This window comes from Pholcus phalangioides, unplaced genomic scaffold (assembly GCF_987345545.1).
Source record: "Pholcus phalangioides strain wild (caught in Gottingen) unplaced genomic scaffold, Ppha-v1.0 ptg000001l_1, whole genome shotgun sequence".
In the NCBI taxonomy this organism is placed as follows: Eukaryota; Metazoa; Arthropoda; class Arachnida; order Araneae; family Pholcidae; genus Pholcus; species Pholcus phalangioides.
This window is the reverse complement of record NW_028301594.1, coordinates 8558549-8581911: the sequence shown is the minus strand read 5'-3', so window position 1 is coordinate 8581911 and position 23363 is coordinate 8558549. Positions and strand designations below refer to the sequence as shown.

The 23363-nt window shown below is 38.4% G+C and overlaps 1 protein-coding gene across 1 annotated transcript; it reads right to left on the bottom strand.

Moving 5' to 3' along the window:
• Positions 1–7329: 7329 nt before the first annotated feature.
• Positions 7330–16596, bottom strand: LOC149089816 (chymotrypsin-like elastase family member 2A). The gene is made up of 9 exons (XM_089249120.1): positions 16483–16596; positions 13810–13967; positions 11762–12002; positions 10225–10335; positions 9797–10016; positions 8983–9106; positions 8719–8881; positions 8437–8570; positions 7330–7552 (listed from the first exon to the last, which is right to left on the bottom strand). Exons 1-9 carry the CDS (start codon positions 16553–16555, stop codon positions 7364–7366), a joined length of 1413 nt encoding a protein of 470 aa, XP_089105246.1. The 5' UTR covers positions 16556–16596; the 3' UTR covers positions 7330–7363.
• Positions 16597–23363: the final 6767 nt, after the last annotated feature.

The window sequence follows — 23363 nt, the reverse complement described above, 5'->3', positions numbered from 1 at the left end:
TAAAAATATCAGTGTTATAATAAACATCACGGTCTTCGGAAAATATTCAGCAAAGCAATAATGCAATTCGGGTGGAATTAGTTTTCATTTAGGTTTCGCATTTGAAAAAAGTCTCTCGGCAAAGAGCAGGCGGACCTTCAGCACGATACTTACGTACAGGGCAGGAAGTAGAGGGGGGGGGGCAAGGGGCCACACTTCCTTGGGCAGAAAAATGTAGGGGCCGGCTAATTTCAGATTGAACAATTAACGCCGTTATAAAATTATCCAATTTTAAATTGGGTGGGGTGGCAAAGTAACACAAAAATGTTAGTTACAGGCCTGCTTACATAACATAAAAATTCACACATTTGCCATCTTTAGTTCAAAATATGGAAGGCAGATGAGATGGCAGTACCACTAGATTACGAAACAAGAATAAGTGTGACAATATGAACAAGTTAGGGATCACATATACACTCAGAGTACACATTCCGTCATTACCGATTCGTTATAATTTCCGCTAAGGAAGCTTACGAGGTGCATGTCTCTTTTAGTAGTTAGTAGTAATTCAATTCAAATACACTATTACCTCCAGGGAAAAAAATGTTCATAAGCCAGTTATTGATTCTCATCGTTTTATTGAAGGAATTAAAATTGCATATTATCAGGAAAAAACTCTGTTGCCCTATCTACTGGCAAAAACTCTATCTTCTTTTTTGTACTCATGTCGAAAAAATCAAATCTTTGGCAAGTCTTAGGGTACTTACAACACTCGGGTATGTTTAGTTGATTTTTTCAATGATTTTTCTTTAAATCCGTCACAATTTATTGGACAGTCTGTATATTCTATGTGAGAAGTGAAAACTTTCAAGTGCAAAAAACAAATTTAATAAACCTCCTTTTATGTTTAAGTTATGTTTTCCCCTTACAAGATTTTTCTGAATGCTGGTTATATTTTGATATGATTATTTTAGGAAGAAAATTCATCTTTGCCCCCATAGAGACTAGCAAGGACTAACTAGGGATAGATGGTCTCTGGTTTGCCGGACGATTGCTCTTCCCGTAAGCCATGGAAATACAAATACAAATGCAACGCCACAAGAAGCAAAATGCCCGACGAGGTGGCTGAGAAAAAGATGCCCATAACAGATATAGATGTCATTTATATTTCTAAACATCGACGCAACACAAAAACACAGAAGATAGACTATTTCTTCCTTGGTCCATATATACAACATATGTTGAATGGCTCCATACATGGATGGAAGCAGCAATCAGCAAATGGCTCGTGAATGACACCGTTACTCCATCAGAGATGGGGCACAGAAATGAATTTCCTTCCTATGTAAAATCCTAATGTTCAAATCCGAAAAATCTCGTAGTAACAAGTGTAGAGGGAGTGCATCGTGCTCTACATGTTTTCCTCTTGCTAGTTATACCTTGGAATAAGTATGAACTAGGAGTTGATAATCAGTATACTCAGCAACGTCAATATACAGGCATGTGCACCTATCGTTGTCGAGTGGGAACGATAGTTTTAGATGAAACGTCTTTCACATGTATGCAACATATCATACTAGGAGAAACTGAAGAAGAACGGTATATGTGCTATATGTAATTTCTGAGAAAGTGCCTGGATCACTGATAAGTGGCGCAAACATCAAAAAATGCACTGCTGGGTGTAAATAAAAGAGAAGGGTCATCCATAGTACGGCAGCATCGGGGAGGGGGGGGGGACAAGAAGACGGGGTTCAATGATGATTATGTTATCAAACACCCCTTTATGACATTGAACATTGAAGGACCGGACACACCCTGCTTCCCATCTCAGAGAGATATCGAAGCTTTCCCGGGGGATGGGTGTATCCGGAAATTTGTTCGTTTATATGAAAATAACAAACAACGATATACATATATACAATAAAGAATCTGGAATAAAAATTGTGATCATACTATCATCCACAGATAATCAGTCCGTAATCGTAATAGTCCTTATGTAAATAATCAAAGAATAATTTTGTTTTGTATGTGGTAGAATCTGTAATTCAGCTTATCCAATCTAGAATATACCACTCACATCAATCAAGCTGTAATGAGATATAAATTAACGTCCATATGGCCGGCACCTCCTTTTCACTCACACCCGCCGGAAAAGGATAAAACAGTTGACACTTGTCTTCTTAAATTATATCGATTATTAGGTGTCGGTGAAACAACCGATGCTTTTGTTCTTGGCCGTAAGTTATACTTTTTAATAGGTAATCGTGTTACCTCTCTTGTTGCCTCATAAGACGGGTCCTCCGAGCACGAATGTCCCTTGATTCAGATTTCCCTTGATCCCCCAGCTCGCGTCTTATTGTGGGTTAGATGTAGGTTACCGTCCAGGGCCCCTTTATGACAATAAGATATATTCTTAACCATATTTTTAATTTGTCTATTTTTGTGTATATTTGTTTATGTGGGCCCTCCTTGCGTTATAGTCAAGACCTGAAGTCCATCAAATTGCATCGATAGCTATATAGGAAGAAATTGCCATAAATTACTGAAATGGTTGTTTTAAAGCAATCATTCTGACACTGGCTGATTAAGATCTCTGGAATTTAGAGAAACTATGATGAAGACTAGAGTTCAACGCTCTGTAATTCACACGAACTAGCAAGGACATTCTGTACCACTCTATCAATTAATGCTCAGAACATTAAACACAAGCTAAAAAAATTGCGTGATCACTGTTCAGTTTGTTATCATGTGAAAAATAATGCCTCTGCGTTCATAGCAAATTTCAGAAGGGAGAACAAGAAAACTTAAAGGGCGGTGCACAATGAACTTCTTAGAGAGATGTTTTGAGTTATTAGCCTTTACACGGCATTAGAATTAACGGAAATTCACTATAACAACGAAAAAATGTATTTCCGTTCGGTATTTTAATTTTTTCAAAAAAATAATTGTTTGCATCAAAAATTGAATTTTAAATCAATTTGAGGGAGGGGCGAGCCCCTTGCGTGTGACTCTGATCCCAATATGCGGTAGGAAGGGGGGGGTGGCACATCTGACGCAATTTTGCTGACGTAACCTGATGACGTAATACTTGAGTGACCATAAAGTGCCCAATAAATTCCTCATTTATGCGAGGAGTATGTTAATAACGTCTTTCGAGCAGAAAAGAAAACCGCAATCTTTTTAACGCAAAACGCTTTTTTTGGACAGGAATATTAGATCAGAGGGTGCCAACGTAAAAGCTCTTGCGGAACATTTGGAGGATATGAGGGTTTTTTATATTGGACAACACATTATATCTATCAGCTATTGCCACCTATCGACAATTTTATCATATACACATCCATTGAATAAAAAAAAGAAGAAAAAATACGTGTTATAGAATTAATTTTGACAAACACATCTTGATAAGATATATGTTTTGATGACGGGGGGGGGGGGTTGGATGATGTTTACGTCATCAACCACCCTTTATAAAAATATGAAATATTCTTAATGGCATCTTACTCTGTGCGTCAAAAAGGAGAAACACCTTTCCCTAGTTTAAGGGAACCACACAGAGCCACTTTAGCGATCTCTAAATGTTTTGTGGATCCAAGTGATCTGGAAATGTATCAGGGCCGCTCAAGTGATTCGTAATTCTATGGTGTTTGGTCCGAACAGGCTATCTCCTAAAAACGGCTTTTTGATCTATAAAGTAAGTCTTCCTAATTATAACGAATTAGAAGTGAGATAAATGCACAAATATGTGCGTGCGCCTGAACAACATGCTGATGTATGATACTTTCATTTGCATTTGTATGTATTATTTTTAAGTTTTAAATGACAATGAAAATGCTTATATCTCAAAAATGTGATTTTGGAATTATTATGTCTGACCAAACACCACAGAATTATGCCGCAGTAACTTGAGTCATGTAGAACCGCACTGGAGCCATTTAAGTGATCTAAATCTTTGCTACATGTCACTCAAGGGATCTCTAAATGGGCCACGGATCACTTAAGTGTTCTGGAACTGTGTCGCGGATCACTTAAGTGATCTGGAAATGGGCCACGGGCCACTTAAATGCTCTAGTATTCTGCCACGGATCACTTAAGCGATCCGTAAATGCACCGCTTAGTTCATTTTTACAAAATTAGGTTTGGGCAGTCCCCCGACGTCTCTGATCTCACCAATATTCGTTAAGATGTAGGGGGGAGTGCTGACAAAAATTTTCTGACAAGGGGGAGGGGGTCGAAAATGGTTAAAAATTTGCTGACGTAATAATTGAACAGTTCATTAGGGAAAATAATGATTTTAGTCAAGATGGGAAAACACTCGGAGTCCAACACATGCGCAGTAGAAATAAATTAGTGGCATGCGCAGAGAGCGATATTTGAGTGCATGTGTGTTTTTGTTTCGCTTCACTAATGCTTTGTGCTTATAAATTTGTTGTTAGTTCGTGAATAAAAGTATCACAAGATTTATGTTGTATCCTAAACACAAACGTCCTTTATTGAGATTCCAGAGGAATGGATGGATGTTGTAAGAAACCGTCGTGTAAAATCATCTGCTTAATAGTGACTGACTGTAAACAAGAAATCTTTATAGCTTGGATAGATCTTTAAAGCCTATGTACCATAAAAAAAATGCACACTGCCGAAAAGGCAAAGCTGATGCCTACACGGAGATAGTTCTACACCACGCTGATCATTTTTCACTGCATAAAAGTTGGTGTTGCCTATTAAATTTTTCGAAATTCTGCTGTAATCGTAACCCCAAGAGCTACGGTTTCGTTTCGTTCCTTTATTTCGCATCCCAGGGCGCACGCATACTCTGAAATAAAATACCTAAACCTCGAGTTCAATACACATTCGTTATTCTTGCTGCCGCTAGGGGCTCGGGTATCGGCAAAGTTATTTCATGACTACACCTTTTTAAGAAGATAATTCTTTTTAACAAATTGAATATCGTATTTATCACTATTATTATTCAACAGCTGAATGCTTTTGACAAATTCCTAAAATTATCCTGGAAGTTCAGAATTAATGCGATCTTATTTTAAAAATAGATAAATAATGAAAATACAAAATATAAATATTGATGGAAGAATGTATTCTCAGCAGATGTCCGAGATTTTATAAAACCACAGTTGGCCTTCCTATTTTTCTGTGCGAACTTCTGATTCTTCGACGTAGTTTTTATTATTTTTTCAATATACTGTATACGAGTATAATAGATAGCTATACAGAACAAACTTGTTCAAAGTTCATTTTTGAAAACTGAAAGCGAAGTTCTGAAACAAAAGTTTTTCAAAAAGAACTCAATTTTTCCTATCTAAAACTAGCTATTAAATATGATTTTCACACATTTTGGGGATAAAAATCACACACAAATACAGTTTAACCTTATAAACGCAATCTAGTTTAAAATATGGAATTAAAACATTTTCTCTCATTTTTCGGTAAATACGAAATTCGGTAAGCAAATATTCTTGGTTTTTCTTAACTTTGTTTTAACGATGTTCGACTGTTACATGAAATTCGGTCATCATACAGAATCGTTTTCTTACACGTAAAATTTCTAATACACAATGCAATTTTTATGCACGGAACTACAGCTGAAAGCCAATTTGAAACTGCTTGTTTTTCAAAATTTCTTGTTGATGTTCAATGAGTATTAATGCGATGAAAACGTGCAACATTCAAGTAACACATGAATTGCTTTATTATGAATCACTGAGACAAGACCAATTTTTATCAAACTAGACCGAGATTTACCAAGGCAAAAGCTGTGGCAACTTGACCCAAATGAGTGAAAGTGTTGCAATAGAGATAATGCTTTATAGAAACATCTCTTTTTACTTTCGTGAAATAAAAGACTAACACCGAGTATTGTTGGAATCTACAAGCAATAAAATCGTGAATATACAGGGCGATTCCCTAACTCCTCCTTGCCTCGTTTTACTGGCGAACCGTGGGTTCTAGAGTCCCACTTCAAATTAGAAACAACATCCAAATAGCGTGTAAAGCTCAGATATACGTCATTCATGTTGCAAGGGCATTGTATATTTATTAAAATAAATAATTAAACTTTTTAAACAGACACCCTTTCCCGAAAAACCCAATTGAAACGTTGTTGACCTGTCACTCCTGATGTCAGCAAAAAATTTCCACGTTTTTAAATGCAATATTCGCTGAGATATTTGAATTCCAAAATTGGAGAAAAGTTGGGAAAGAAGCGTTGTCTGCTAATTTATGCTGTTCTTTCCAAACTTTTGTGCGATATTTTAATTCAAACATCTCAGTGAATGTTGCACTCACCAAAAACGGGATTTTTTTTTTTTTTTGGTTTTTGAAGACAGGGTCTCCCTTTAAAAAGTGTTTTTATAATTTCAATTTCTGTAAAATGTTGTAAAGCGTTTTCGCCAATTGGCCGTTGGTGCCTTGATGGCTGTTGCCAACACAACGGTAAGCGCACTCTGAGAGAAAGAAAAAAAACGTGTTTGGAGCAGCTATCGAGTTGACGGTTGCTTTCGGAACTTGTGGTTCCCCTCGTTGGGAGAGGTCGGCTCTGCGTGAAGTTACAGCATAATGCATTTATGAATTTCATAACCAACGTTATTAATTGGGAATGTCTATAAATAATGACCAGAAATGACTAAACAACCCCCCCCCCCCCAAAATGCATCGAGTAGAGTTGTTGGTGGCTCGAGACTTTTCACCGTCCAGACATTGCGGGTCCCACGCAGCTCCCGGGCCCACCATCACCGACAATCTGCAAATAACTATAGGAATGACATGTAAATTCAGTTTCATCTCTTCAAGGCCTGGTAACTCCATCACGCGCTTCAGTCATCATTCACCGTTAATCCTGATGATTGACATGGCCAACCGGTACGACATAGGTGACTGGACAGTATATCTTGATGTAATGGACCTCCTCCCGTGTAACTTCGCTCGTAGGTGACTGGACGAAAAGTGAAAGTATCTCCTGATGTAACGGACCTCTTCCACGTATTCCGGAACTCAGATATAATGAAAGCAACCAGGCCTGGTATGTTTAATATTAAAACCTGAAGAGCTCTATCTTTTTTTAAATGATTAACACGTACCGTAATGTAGTCACAATTGCATTTGAATGTAATGATCAGGGAGTATAATAAAATTATTAAGACCTTTTTTTCATCTCATCTCGCTTTGTGTATTCCCCACCCCTACCTAGTGGAAGTCTCAACCATCCACAATAACAACCCCTTGCAACATGAATGACGTATCAGAGTTCCACATATTATTTTTGACTGCTTTTTTCTCTCTTAACTGAAAATATGCCTCTAGGATCAACGGGTTGCCAGTAAAATGCGGCAAGAGGAATTATGAAACCACCCTTTATGGCTGATATTTAATTTTAACTGTAACGTTTGATCATGTCACGCATCCAGTCAGTCTTGGCGGAAACTTTGTTGAAAACAGTCCCCGCTTTCGACACAGCACATAGAGCGGAACCTAGAAGGTTGTTGCCTCCCCCGAAGCTAGTGATACCCATAACATGCCACTTGTTTCCAGTCTTACAGTTTAGGGGTCCACCACTGTCACCCTGTAAGAGAATACAAAGGTATTGATATTAATATTAAAACCATATCAATACTACAAAAATACACATACATAACTATTGTTTATTGTAGACTCTTTTGAAATCTGCTGAAATGGACAAGTTTTCGGTAAATTTGACCGGTTTTGTAGCTAGAAGAGTGTTTATCGAACTAGCGATTAAAAATTTCGGCAAAAACTCGATTTTGAACATCGCCAGTACTTTAGCGGTTACTGCTGGCCATTAACTCTAGATATTCTGATAGAATCGGTGTCACCTTACTGAGCATTTTCTGTGTTTTCCAAATATGAGCTTAGTTTGTGTGCATGTAGGCTCGCAGAAACTTCACAACTTCGGGTTTTTTCAGATTTGGTGCATTTTTCTTTTATAAGTTATTATCCACCATAACTCGAAAACGGTTCGAGATGAGACAGTGCTGTTAGGGTGTTTCATGATTCACTTGCATTCGTCTATCACACTCTTTTTGTTTGACAGAGCAGGTCACGCGTTCACCCTATATACTATTTCACCAAACACCAACTCTGGCCATATCGCTATTTACTGTCATTAACGAGATGGGCTGGAAATGTGGGCGCTGTCTATCGGTGGTCACCTCAAGCTGGTTAGGGAAAATATCTCAGGTTTGAACCTGGGACCGTGACAGCAACCTTCACGGTGGTAGATGAACATCTTACCACCACGCCACTCCCGCGCCACCACGTATTGACCATGCAGGGTTAACAACAATGATGTACGTGGGGTGATGTTTTGACATCCATATTTTTTATGGCCATCTTTCTTTTTCAGCCATTTTGTTGGGCATTTTACCAGTTGTGATCTTTGTTTTGCATTTATTAGTGTATCTAGATAAGAATTATAGAATATCTCACATGGCAAGCATCTTGTAGCATAGGCCCTTCACTCTTCACGCATATCATTGTCTCGTTGCTTTCCATATTGACGCATCTATGTTTCAATTGAGTGTAAACCTCGGCTTGTTTCAACTCGTTATGGTATCCGGATCCTATAACAAAAACGATTAATAGATCTGCATAGAGTTATACAATATTCACACAGGATTAAAATTCCACGCAAATTGAAATCGATACTTGCGTTCATCGGATTATTTGGATTCTGATAAAATATGATTGGAACATGCAATTAATTCTGACCTTTAGTTCGTCCCCATCCAGTGGTGAAGCATTTAGTCTTGAGTGGCATTTCGTATTTTTGTGGTGGGAGACACGCAGGTCTGACGCGGTCGCTAAATTTCACAGGTGCGTTGAGTTTCATCAATGCAATGTCATGGGTTAAATCAATCGGCTGGTTTATGATCTACAATGAGATAAAATCGGTGAGGGATACCCAGAGGAAAATACATGGGTTTTTTTTAATATTTGGAAAATGCTATAATACTTTTCAGGAATGTAGTTTACCTCATCACCAGTATACCCTGGATATATTACTAAAGCGTCTACATATCTCATCTGCTCATCGGGGTCTTTTTTGAATCGATCATGATTACCAACTATGACTTTCCAGTCACTTGCTCGTGAGTTTCTGCGTGGAATAAATTGTATTGAAATGCGTGACATCTTAGTGTATGAAAGAACATAAATAATCATTCAGAAAATTACACTGGCAGTAACGAAATTCGAACATGAAAATATGCAATTACGAACTATTGAACACGAATATTACCAGTTGTATTTATTATCGCCTCACTTACCCTTTCATTTTGGGTATGTTTTTCTGAAACGTCCTGTATATAGTTTTTTTTTCGATTTGTTTTCGATCTCTATTGTTTGTACTCACATATACAGTGAAGCCCGCTATAACAGACACTGGCCGTTCGGAGAAACCTCCAGTTATGGGAACTTTTGGAACAGGTGGAGCAGGAATTCATATTAGCTTTTGCTCACTAACTAGTGGACAAAAATTTCAGGTGGCCCATTTCTCATGAGTCTCGGTTATTGATTGAGATTCCACTGTGAATGATGATTATTGTTTTTTGTGATCGCACAAGCCAGCTTCCCCTAAATGTCCCGTATTTGAGAGATTAAATGAATAACATATCTTCTGCTTAGATTGTATTGACTAAATTGTGTATGAAGTTGAGTATACGTGTGGATATTATTATTTCTAGTTGCATACATGAGGATATAGCGTATTTGATAATCGGATGATAAAATATTCAGAAATGATGAAAACAGACATTGGATCAAATGAAGTTTGAAATTAACCACTCACCCGATAAGGCAATGGACCGCTGTCATCACCCACTGTGCATTTATCAATGTCCCACCACATGTATGGCTTTCCGGATAGAAGTTTTTGGTTTGCAGATCGGCTTGCCACGGCCAACTGCCAGGTCTGGCCGCAATACCTCCAACAATACGATCGGGAGATTGGTTCGATTCAATCGGTAAGATTGCTCCAGAACCACATGCAATGGACGGAAGTGGTCGATCTGGAAGTATGAGAAAAATATATATGTTTTCAAGAAACCAGTGTGTGTGTGCGTGCGACGATATTTTGTGAATAGACCGAATTGAGAATTTTAATTTCTTTATGATACCTGCTGCACTTTATTGGAATAGCAGTAATACATGTAAATTATTTTATAGTTTCTCAAAACTCTTTTGAAACTCTTTCGGTTCTAATAGGATTGTACTCACCGCATTTTTCTTCATCTGATCCATCTAAACAATCATCTTGGCCATCGCATTTAACTCTTGGATGGAAGCAGTTATTGTTCGTACACTTCAAATATCCCCTCGGACAAATATCTAAGTTCAGAGAAAAATTTAATAATGCTGAAATAGATTGAAATAATCATTTGTATCAGTCACCAGGTCATCGCCATCCATTCTCGAATGTTCATTGGATACTTGGATGTAATTTACCTCACCTCTCTACAACCAAGCTTTAAGTGTGTTATGCATGTTATCTAAAACATTAATCAGCATATACCTTCCCGTAGGGCCAGTGGTTCTCAATAATTGATGCGAAAAATACAGTTGGCTTTGGAAATGCACAAGTCCCAGGCTGAAAACACATCGTTCCCACAGTGGTGGTCAGCTCAAGTTGTTTTTTCGGGGTTCCCAACTTTGAGGCGCGTATGCGAGCCGATCTCCCCGTTGAAAAATCTCACCACAGAGAGCAACAGTCATACAACGATACAATTATTTAATCGTAACACTAAATTCACACTTCATAGTTTGAAACATTGACGGCAGATGGCAACACAGATAGCTACAGATAACGAGCATTACTCAGAAACAGACCCCAGGTTAGGTTCCCAACACATACCAGCACAGCTTCTAGCATGGCCCAGGTATACTATGGTTTTACCATGGCTCTATTCATTGAGACAGAGCGGTGTTCCATGAGCTGGTTGAGGGAGGAGGAGGAAATACACAGGAAGTAAGCGTACCTCCAGGGGTGTTTCAACCAATGAGTGGGGTTTGGTCTGAAGTCCAAACCTATAAAAGGAGCTATCTCATCCCCCATGACCTTCATTACAATTAATATCAACTCTATCAGACTTACAATAAGTCCATGATGTTGTTTAAAGGGTCCTGCTTATCTACACAAATTTCTATTCTGCTTACGCACACAGAGAAATACCCAGAAGGCTTACCTTATCGTTGGAAGAGGCTTGCAAGAATTCACTAGAAATTCATGGAAATCTTCCGTGCCCTTTGTACATTGTTTCATAATATAATATTTTGCATTTTGTTTTATTAATTCCTCGTGCATTTTTATCGCGTATCCCTAGGAATCCTTTCTTTCTTTCAAACGGAGCACAACTCCGATCTATCGCCATGCAAATTAATAACCGAATGAGATTTGTTGAAAGTATTCCTGTGCACTTAACAGTGTGTCTGAGTGCGTATATGGTATTATCCGTGGGGAATTTTAGTGCCGCCATCTATTTTACTAACTATGAGTGAAGGGCGATGATTGGGTATCAGTCCCGTTGTAGTTATGTTGCTCTCTATGGTGAGACTTTTTGACTCCCATTTCAGCACTATTATCCACTATTCTCCCATTGAAGCCTCTGGAAGATGAAAACCAACTAACCTTTGTCATATCGCGATGCGAGTCAGTCACTATGACCACACAACCACACAGTGGAATACATTCAATTTCCCATACAGATTGAGAACCACTGCCGTAGATCAACGTTGTTGAAAGTATCATTAGTCTTACCTTCTGGACGAATAGCTTCATAAACTGCATGGAATCCTCTTTTATTGATTATTTTATTGGTTCTGAACCGGACAAACATGGCGTTACTTTTAGAGATGATGGGATAACCGGGCGGCTCCTCCCCACAATACACACCAAGATCGGTGCCAACTTCACTCTCTCCATCACTGATTAAAATGTTATCGTTCGTACAGCGAGAACCTGTTTCCATGTTCATCCCTCGGAAAGTCAGCTTTATAATCTGTGTGGAATAAGAATTATAAATTATTATGCACAACCACTTATTATTTCTAACTAAATAGATCAACACACTCTACAACACATAATTCGCTCTTAGAAATGTGAGATATGATGTAGATGGCAACACTATTTTTACACATAACACTGGATAAGGACTCAGACTGCTTGGTGCATATGTTGCCATCAAAGCCCGAAGCGCGGCTAGTTCATGAAATCACTGAGAGTTTTGGCTACAGTCCGATTTGCAGAAATGATTTGGGCTTTTACCAGCAAATTCGTGAAGTGAATGAAGACTCCTGTTCTATGTGCTGATGTAAGTCGTCCATTAGTCCCTAAATTCATTTTTTTTTCATTGTGATACATTGCTCTATATAGACATATATATATATATATATATATATATAGTTTTTCGGAATCAAATCACCAGCCTATTTAAAACGAAATTGGCCAACCGATGAACTGGCTTATTTCGGGCTTGGCAAATACGCAAACATCACTGTCTTCTGGCTCAACGAACTGCTACTACTTAACCTTACGTGTACCTCGTACACATTCCTCTACGGAATTTCTAACGAATCGGCATATGCCGGAATGTTTGTTCTGAGTGTATGTGTGGCCCTAACGCGTTATGTTGTTGAGTTGCGCTTCTTTCGTGTTGATAATGCCATCTGTTTTCCATTTTCTGAACTAAAGATGGGAATGCTTGAACTTCCATGTTATGTCAGTATCGTGTTGTAGGTCTGCCTGCTCTCTGCGGTGAGACTTTTTCAAATAGGAGACAGACTCGCATTCGAGCATCGAAGCTGGAAAACCGCAGAGAGAACCAACTCCAACCGACCACCACTGTTCCATCAACGGCGTTCGAACCTACAACTAACTACTAAAATGTGATCATACGCTAATAAATTGCTCATAATGGCGGTAGATCAGGATTGTGCTCCGTTTAGAGCGGTGATTCCAAACGTGGGGTCCACGCCCCACTAAGACCTGGAACCTTCCCAGCTGCCTTCTATTCTTTGTATCAGTTCAAACTTTTAATTTTTAAACAATTCTCCCTCAGGGGCTTGACTAAGTGTTCTTATTGTTTTGTGTTCCACCGGAAATTTGTGTCAGCGAGATAAAATCCACGGACCTCCTTGTGCAAATAAAATGAGCAAAAATGAAGGTCACGATCTACATTAAAAATATTCTGGGCATTGCAATGTAAAAACAATGAGTTCATTGTTTTGTCATCGAAGCTCACAGACCCCTGAAGTCTCTCCAAGAAAAACTCCGATTAAGAGATAACTTGAACCGTGATTTAAAAAGTGATAAAAATTTAAACTCCAACTGTTTTGGTGGGACATAATCTAAAAAACGATGGGAAACACTGGTCTAAAGAGAGGGAGCTTTTCATTTTTTCAAACCGACCACACACACAACTCTGGTCTAAACCATGTTCAATTTATTACCGAATGAGTTGTTCTGAAAGTTTTCATGTGCACCTAAGAGTTTGAGTGCGCATCTAGTAGTGTCTAGTGTATGTACAGGAGATAGAGCTCATCTACTGATCTTCACAAATTCAAATATTAAAAATCAAAACTTGAATATTCTCAAATCACCTTTCGTATTCATATCACCCATTATTTTGTCATGTTTTGAATTAGAACGATTGCACCCGAAGAACACTTTAATAAACCACTGAAGACAAAAAAAACAAAACACTGCACTAGATCTTGTTCTGTGTAAAAATTGTTCTGCGAACCAGGTGTGCGTCTTTTTCTTTGCTCTCAAACTACATGAAAAACTAATTTTTCTGGAATGTTTACCTGCCCGGGAGGTGCCTTTATCACGTAATTGCAGAAAGCATTTTCTTGGTACACGCCTCTGTCGTAGCCTGGTGATTTGAACTCGCCCCTTGGTTGTCTTCCTGCATCGAATACAAGCGGATAGGAGCCGCTATAGATGCAGCCTGGTTCAAAATCTCCTGGTTTAGAAGGAGAGAGAATAAATATGACTTTTCAAAGTGTTTTCTCAACGCAATTGTCGGTTTTCTTCTATTGAATTTAAATTATTAAACAATGAAAAATTTAATATTGTCGTTCAACAAAAAGGTGACATATTTTATGTTTTAAATCATATTTTATCATCATGTTTTTAATTAATATTGCTACCAATACATTTGGTGCGTTAGGTGGCTAAACTCGTGCCCACATTATCGAGCCTTTTTAAGGAGTCCCCTACCTCCTAGTTTAAAACTATATTCTAGTAGAAATGTCATTAAAACATTATTCAACCATTCATTTGTATAATATCTGATGCACGTATTTTAGATAACATATGCTATCCCGGGCCATATAAATATACTGATACTATATACTTTATCGATATACTTTTTTTTGCAAACTTTGAAAAACTAATAGTTTTTAACTCCTTCCGTACATGATTAAATAGCATGGCACCAAGGTAAATATAAAAAAATGATTGAAAATCAAGCAAACTGCTCCGTTCATAAAATTACGAAGAAAGAAAAAGAGAACCAATCATAAATATACTAGGAATGTATGAAAATATTTAATTTTTTTAGTTTCAAAATTGAAAATTTACATATAAATAAGGTTGAATCACAATTATCTCAATTTTTTTCATCGTTTTATGAACTGAACAGTTTTTTCTATTTTTAATTAATTTTTATTCAATTAAAGTGATGTCATGTTATTTTATCATGCGCTCCAGATGTGAATAATGCATTTATTTTTCAATTTTTTTTTCAAAAAGAAAACTTTCAAAAAAATTAAGTATCAAGATCTTGTCGTGTATATCTGATAGCATATACAATCACATGTATGTTTGTGCAAAAGTTCAAATAAAGATGGTTAAATAATATTTTTAATAATATTTACACTGGAGCACATACAGGGTGATCAGCAAATAAGCCTTTATTTCAAAATTAAATATCTCTACAACAAAGATCAATAGAATTATGCGGTAAACGGTACGTTTATTAGCAAAACTGTAAGAATGTTGTACAGAAATTTCGAAAATTTAGTTTTTTTTTTAATTTTGTAAAATTAAAAAAAAACAACAAAACTGGAGATTTTGGGGTTCCGAAAATCCTCATTTGTGTGAAGAGAAACCCCTGCATTCGCTTAAAGTTACTGAATGGGCTGCGGTATGCGCCAGAGGCATCATCGGCCCCTTCGTGCGAGAAACAATTACTACTGAACGTTACGTTACAATTTTGGAACAATTTGACAGCACACACGGCGCCTACCGCAGCCCATGCAGTAACTTTAGGCGAATGCAGTGGTTTCTCTTCACACAAATGAGGATTTTCGGAATTCCAAAATCTCCAGTTTTTTTTTTTTTTTGTTTTTTTTTTAAAAACTAAATTTTCGAAATTTCTCTACAACATTCTTACAGTTTTGCTAATAAACGTACCGTTTACCGCATAATTCTATTGATCTTTGTTGTAGAGATATTTAATTTTGAAATAAGGGCTTATTCGCTGATCACTCTGTAGTTTCACCATGTTAAAAGGTAGGAGATCCCCTAATACATTTTTTTACGCATACTCAACAGTTGGTACAATCAGAAATAATTCTCGATAGAAACGTTTAACACAGATATAGTACAAAAATATAATGTGACAAAAGGACGGGTATTTCGTCCGGTCTTCCACTGGAAGCCACTAGCTATTACGAGCAAAAACTAGTCGCGTGTATGCTCATCAGTACTATAGCGAAAGAACGAAACTTTCCGCTAATTATATAAATCACAGATGGCTGGATACCAAGCAAAGATAATTGGAAAGAAGAGCCCCATTTTGCTGCGGGGAATCGAACCATCAACGTCGCACTTTCCAGGCGCGTGCTGTACTAGTAAGCTACAGAGGGTAGGTATTCTTTCCCTAAGAACACTGTTTCTTTGGGCTGAACGGGACTGCGCTATAGACAGCCTCACGGAAGTGCGCTCGAAAAGTGCGATACGTGCGGTTCGATTCCCAAAGAGGAATATGACATTTATTCCCAATTATTTCCGCTTTGTATCCAGTCATCTGTATTTCGTATAATTAGCGGATCAATCGTTTCGATGTGTGTCGCCATCTGGAGGCTAATTTCGTTACGAGCTGTTGCCGAGTAGGAGGCTGTTTATTGCGCAGTCACGTTCAGCCCAAAGGAACACAGTGTTCCTTAGGGAAGGAAAACGACCGTCTTCTGTAGCTTAATGGTTCAGCGCGCCTTTAAAGTGCGAGGTTGGTGGTTCGATTCCCCGTAGAAGAAGAATGTGACACTTTTCATTCCAATTATCTTTGCTTGGTACTCAGTCATCTGTACTTCGAGCGTATTGTTTTCGAGCGTTTTAGCTTCCACTGGGCAACTGGCTTTTATTTGGAAAAATTTCAAACATTGCGTTAAGAAAACTCCAAATAAATATTTTTATGACCAACAGCTCTCCAGCTAATATACAATATATTTGCAATCAGAAACAATACAACTTACCGTCAATTTCTGTGCCTTCCACAACAATCTGACTTGTTGCTAAAAGAGCCAATGCTAGCAAAAAGATCCCCATCTTGTTTGCTTCGGATTAAATCTCCGAATAATCGATTTTGCACGAACCTTAGCGTAAGTCGTGAAAAAGAAATATCTTGTGTAATAAGAGTTATAGAGTTATATATATATATATATATACTTGGGAAACATTCGTATGTTTCTACGATAAAGATATCAATTTATCTTCCAACGTAATAGTTAAAACAAAAACAAAAAAAACAGAAATTCCGTTCTCCGAATATAATCTGCACATCTTTTATACATGAAGGTGTTTATCAGCAGGCAGATGCGAAGATATGTTTTGGAAAGTGAGAAAATTCAACTGTCCGTGCGAGGAATGGAACCCAAATTAAAAGGACGTGGGTTCGAATCTCCCGCAAGGGCAGTTGAATTTTCTCTCTTTCCAAAACATATCTTCGCATCAGCCAGCTGTTAAACACATTCCTGTGGATAGCGGAGAGTGACATCATCCTCGGATAAGTTGCCATCTGGTGACAAGTGTGAGCAACTGTGAGCTTTGGCCTGAGTTAGGTCCGACTGTCCATGTACTGTCCCGTTCAGTGCACACGAGCTCCAAGGAAAGATTGAGCCCTCCCTTGTCAGCAACGGTCATCAAAACTTTGATTCCTCCCTTGTTAGCAAAATTCCGTCAGCACTGCCCCCTACCTCATATTGGCGGGATCTGAAACGTACGCGGGGGGCGGCATAAGGGGCTCATGCGCCCCCCAGATTAAAGAAAAATATGTAAAAACATCTTTAAAAAAATTAAAATTTCGAAAGAATATGCCTTCATATATTATTATAACCGATTACTGCTGATTTCAATGCTATTTGAAGGCTAAGAACTCAAACTTTCTCTTTAAGAAATTCATTGCGCGACCATCAGTCATATATGGTAGACCCTTGACCCACAGACGGTTATTAGAGAAAATGTATTTTTTTCAGTCGGAAAGAATGCACAATTTATTTGGTTTTTACCTCTAGTTTCTCCCCATCCAGATGTCACGCATTTGGTTCCAATTGGCACTTCATAACCCTGTGTAGGCAAGCAGGCTGGTCTCACTCTGTTACTAAATTTAACTGGAGCGCTAAGTTTCATGAGGCATATGTCATGTACAAAATCTATCCGTTTGCCGATGATCTGTGAATTACACGATAAAAAGAACATTATGTTTATTACTGTAATTATTGGGCAAAAATAAGATATATACACGTTTGTTTGAAAAAAATTACGACGTCTAAATTAACTCGTGAGCGCAGCTTATAAAATGCTTAATTTATCGCTGTAGTTTGCATTTCAATCTTCGAAGAATTTCCCTCAAGCATATCGGTGGCAAAAAATGTACGTAGTCATTCGAAAAATTACAAAATGAACTACGACGTCAACGTTTTCACACAAATGCACATCAACTGGATTTCGGCTATACTCATTAAATTTCATTGATGCTTTAGTGGATTCACAAAATGATTGAAGATTGTACTTGGTGATGACCTTTTTCAATAACCACTCTCTAACCTGTTCGAGATATTGTCTGATTATACTAGAACAAAATGCCATCGAAATGAGCTACAATCACTTTGGGGCCGTTCAAGTATTACGTAACTTAATTTTTAAATTTTTAGCCATTTTTGACCCCCCCACTTGTCAGCAAAAGTAAGCAAAACGTTGAACCCCCTCTCCCCCCCCCCCCAGTCAGCAAAATTTCGTCATCAGCTCTGCCCCTCTGAATCCTAACGCATATTGGTGGGATCAGAGACGTGCACGAGGGAGGCATAGGGGGCTCGTGACCCCCTCCCACGATCAAAAATTTATTTTTTTAATGCAAAGAAAATAATTTTTCTAAATTGAAATTTCAATAAGAAAATTTCAAATTAAATTGAAGAAACTACCTTTATATGTTATTATAATCAATTTCTGTCAATTTCAATGCTATTTGAAGGCTATGAACTCAAAATTTATCTTCAATGAACTCATTGCGACCCACCCTCCAAGCCATATAACGATAAATCACATAAAGGTCTTTGGCCCGCCGACCAAATATGGCCCTGGGGGTTATCTGACGCGGCCTGTTCTCTTTAGACCTAATTTTGTAAAAATGAACTAAGCGGCGTATTTACAGATCGCTTAAGTGTCCCGTGGTACAATTCCCGAACTTTTAAGCGGCCCGTGTTATATTTTCAGATCACTTTAATGACCCGGGACACAGTTCCAGATCACAAATGACCCGGGACACAGTTCCAGATCACAAATGACCCGGGACACACACAGTTCCAGATCACAAATGACCCGGGACACACACAGTTTCAGATCACAAATGACCCGGGACACACACAGTTTCAGATCACTTAAGCGATCCGTGACACATTTATAGATCCCTTGAGTCTAATGTGACCTATATTTAGAGCACACTTAAGTGGCCCCCAGTGTGGTTCTAAATCACTCAAATTATCCGCGGCACATTCTCAGATTATTTAAGTGATGTGTGGCACAGTTCCAGAGCATTTGGATCCGCGAAACATTTAGAGATCACTAAAGTGGTTCTGTAGGGCACTTATCAATAGGGGGGGGGGGGGATGTTACTTTAAGTGCCCTCAAACAATCGAAAGGGTTTCTCGTTTTTGGTGCACCGAGTAAGATGCCATTAAAAATATTTCATATTGTCATAAGGGGTGGTTGATGACGTAAGCATTATCCAAACACCCCTCCCCCTTGTCATCAAAAGTCAGCAAATCGGAAAGCGCCCCCCCCACATCGATGATGACGTAATACTTTAACGTCCCTTTACAACAGCAGCAATGAAAGACATGATGTTAGGTTCAATCCGTATACGTGATAAAAAGTTATTAATTCAATGCCTTGATGTAAGACACCCCATAATCAAGGTCAAAAGTGGCCATGCTGTAAAGTATCAATGCGATATGAGTACACGTTCTCTCATACTGTCAAACAAGTTTCAGGATGTCGAAGTGTTTGAAAATGAAGCAGAAGTGGGGGGGGGGGGTTATTTTGACATTTTAGAAGACTTCAAATTCAATTTAATTAAAATTTTTACCATCGATACATGTTTGAGGAGAATATTGAAATGCAAATTACAGCAATGCTGTAAATTTGGGTGTTATTACATGAATATTTTGTAAGTTGCCCTCACGTTTTTATAAGACGTGCTAATTTGGGAAACATACATGCATAAAGGTGAAAACGCAATTTCGTTTCAGCTTAAACGACTCGCAAACTGTTAGTTTTAAAGCCGTACATTTAATTACAAAAAGTATTAAAATAACGACAAACACATTTGAGATATACAATTTATTTTAATAGGGGCAGTATATGTACCAAGGAACAAATTTTAATTATTTATGCTTCCCCATTACTTATAATTTCCAATTGAAAAACTGTTGTCCCGTCTCTTTTGATCGAAAAAAAAAACTGTTTTGAAGTGCAAAATGCTTCATGTTTTTTGAGCGCTAAAAACAGGGTGGGGGGGGGAACAGCGTGTAAAGCATAAAACAAGCATATCCGTTATTATATTCTGTTATTTCCTTCATGCCTAGCGCTTTCCTTCAAGGCCGCGACGTTGCCGAAAACGGCGTCAAGGTAGCACCTTTCCTATCAGGCGTGTACAAGACCAATCGGGACTAGTCCGCGTCCGAGGGCAAGGCCCCACAGCTGAAGATGAACTCGAAACGATACGACGATGGATATCCTGATAGCAGGAGGAAATCCCCATCGAAACGGTTACAGTATAGGCAGGAAATGTCCAAGCAATCGGACTGGCGATTGTTTTCGTGTTCATTTGCCAAGGAAATCAACAGAGCTCCAAACCGGCAGCCGAAGACCGAAAAAGCCAACCGGCCAATTCCTCGACCGCCAACAACGGTGTGCCCAGGAATAAGGGCAGGGAAAGGTCATCCCCTTCGCTTATAACAGTGGCGCGCGCGACCACCACCCCATGAATTCTTGGGTGAACAAACGTTATTTGCCGTTCAAGGGTGGTATGGCCGCCTCCACAGCAGCTGCTGCTGCTCGCCTGCCGGATAGCGTCATGCGTGGCCCAGGGGGACCCGAAGTGATATGCAAGGTAATGCCGGCGCCCTGTCACGGTTGCCGTTGAGAAACTGTGTTCCGCACTTGAACCATCATCATCATTTAAAAAATGATCGATTTGCTTTTAGATGATGGGACGTGTAAGGTTCAGGAGAAAAGAGTGGAAAGAAGGCCTGGGAGAAACAGGAGTCGCGAGAGGAAGAAAAGACAACGATTTAAGACATTCGAAAAAGAGTGTAGTGTGAAATTTTGTACCGAAGAGACATGACGGTTTCGTGGGGATGTTGGATAATAAATGAAATAAAGTGTTGTTTCTTCTTTCGGGAACCTAAAACCCAGTCATTTCACCCTGAAATCGTATTTTGAGGTATGCGCTCAAGAATGATATGGAAAACAACAGTGTCACTCTAACAGTTACGGTTACAGTGAGAAAATTTCGAAAATATCAAATGGCAACACCAAGTTTTTTGTATTGGAATGCGATCTCCATACTAAAAAACACTAAATAGCGTTAGAATGGCACCTGTAGCACGAAATTCCCCGGAGCTAGGCAAGGGAAAAGTAAAAAGGACTTTGCCGTGCACCAGAGCATTAATGTTCGTTTCATTCGTCACACTTTGGCTGAGATCCCAGCCTGATTAGTCCTCCACAAGGTCATGTGGAAAATTTGTGAAACACAATAAAATGCTTTATTTTATGCTGCTTCTCTGTCCTTATTGGTTGTCCTCACTTTTAGCCTATTTACCGCCGGTGATTTTCATGCTACAGTTGCCGTTCGAACGCTATTTAGGGTTTTGCACAATGGAGATCACATTCCAATACAAAAAACTTGGTGTTGCCATTTGATATTTTCGAAATTTTCTCACTGTAACCGTAACTGTTAGAGTGACACTGTTGTTTTCCATATCATTCTTGAACACATACATCAAAATACCTTATGCCAAAATTTCATTCAGTTTCTGTGAATGGTATGATAGTTAGGGGCCCATATGTCGGGATAGTTTTTTTATAATCACCCTGCATATGTTGAATGGCTCCATACATGGACGAAGGCAGGAATCAGCATATATCTCGTGAATGACACCGTTACTTCATCAGAGATAGGGCACAAAAATGAATTTCCTTCGTATGTAAAATCCTAATCTTCAAATCCGAAAAATCTCGTAGTTACAAGTGAAGAGAACATCGTGTTCTACATCTTTTCCCCCTTGTTAGCTATACCTTGGAATAAGTATCAACTAGGAGTTGATAATCAGTATACTCAGCAGCGTTAATATACAGGGCGTGTGCACCTCATTCTGTACCACTCCATTAATTAATGCTCGGAACATCAAACACAAAAAAATTGTGTGTTCACTGTTCAGTTTATTATCATGTGAAAAATAATCAGGGCGCACGCATACTCTGAAATGAAATACCTATACCTCGAGTTCAATTCACATTCGTTATTCTTGATGCCGCTAGGGGCTCGGGTATCGGCAAAGTTATTTCATGACCACGCCTTTTTAAGAAGATAATTATTTTAACAAATTGAATATGGTATTTATCACTATTATTATTCAACAGCTGAATGCTTTTGACAAATTCATGAAATTATCCTGGAAGTTCAGAATTAATGCGATCTTATTTTAAAAATAGATAAATAATGAAAATACAAAATATAAATATTGATGGAAGAATGTATTCTCAGCTGATGTCCGAGATTTTATAAAAACACAGTTGGCCTTCCTATTTTTCTGTGCGAACTTTTGATTCTGCGACGTAGATTTTATTATTTTTTCAATATACTGTATACGAGTATAATAGATAGCTATACAGAACAAACTTGTTCAAAGTTCATTCATTTTTGAAAACTGAACGCGAAGTTCTGAAACAAAGGAAAAATTGAGTTCTTTTTGAAATTCTTATCTAAAACTAGCTATTAAATATGATTTTCACACATTTTGGGGATAAAAATCACACACAAATATAGTTTAACCTTATAAACGCAATCTTGTTTAAAATATGGAATTAAAACATTTTCTCTCATTTTTCGGTAAATACGAAATTCGGTAAGCAAATATTCTTGGTTTTAATATACACTTCGTTTTAACTATGTTCGACTGTTACATGCATTCTGTCATCATCTGTGTAAGAGCAAAAATGTAGATGTTGTTTACCTTGATTTCCAGAAGGCATTCGATCGGGTCCAACATGGTAAACTCTTGAAGTGTTTACACGAGATTGGAATTGGGGGCACTTTGCTGAATTGGATAGAATCGTGGTTAAGAGATAGGTCGCAACGAGTTATGGTGAACGGAAAATTCTCTGGTTGGACAGGCGTCACAAGTGAAGTTCCTCAAGGAGGTGTCCTCGGCCCCATACTTTTTTAACTTTTCATCGATAAACCCGATCAGGGTATCGATGGGATAACTAGCAAATTCGCAGATGATGTGAAGCTAATAGGGGTACTCGGGGATCAAAGCGATAGGGAGTTGCTCCAGACCAACTTAAACATGATTGCAGCATGGGCAAATGAATGAAGCATGACGTTTAGCGTTGATAAGTGCATTGTCGCTCATTTTGGTTCGAGCAACCCACGGTTCTCTTACGAGTTGAATGGTGTCACTATCCGGGATGCAACTAGGATCACCGATTTGGAAATTCTCATTGACGAGCGGCTTAGGTTTTCTGAACATTGTTCAGCTGTGGTCAAAAAAGCGAATAGAATGCTTGGTCTCATTTTCAAAAGTCTCTTCGCATTCTGTTAAAGTAATTCTTCCGCTTTTTTGAGGTTTAGTTC

Bases quoted from the DNA above. Each gene is read 5' to 3' on its own strand.
- LOC149089816 (XM_089249120.1), bottom strand. From the start codon at position 16,555: ATGGGGATCTTTTTGCTAGCATTGGCTCTTTTAGCAACAAGTCAGATT. The intron at 13,968-16,482 runs GTAAGTTGTATT...CTTCTAAACCAG, and splicing joins GGAAGGCACAGAAATTGACG to GAGATTTTGAACCAGGCTGC. The intron at 8,882-8,982 runs GTAAACTACATT...ATCTCATTGTAG, and splicing joins CAGGGTATACTGGTGATGAG to ATCATAAACCAGCCGATTGA.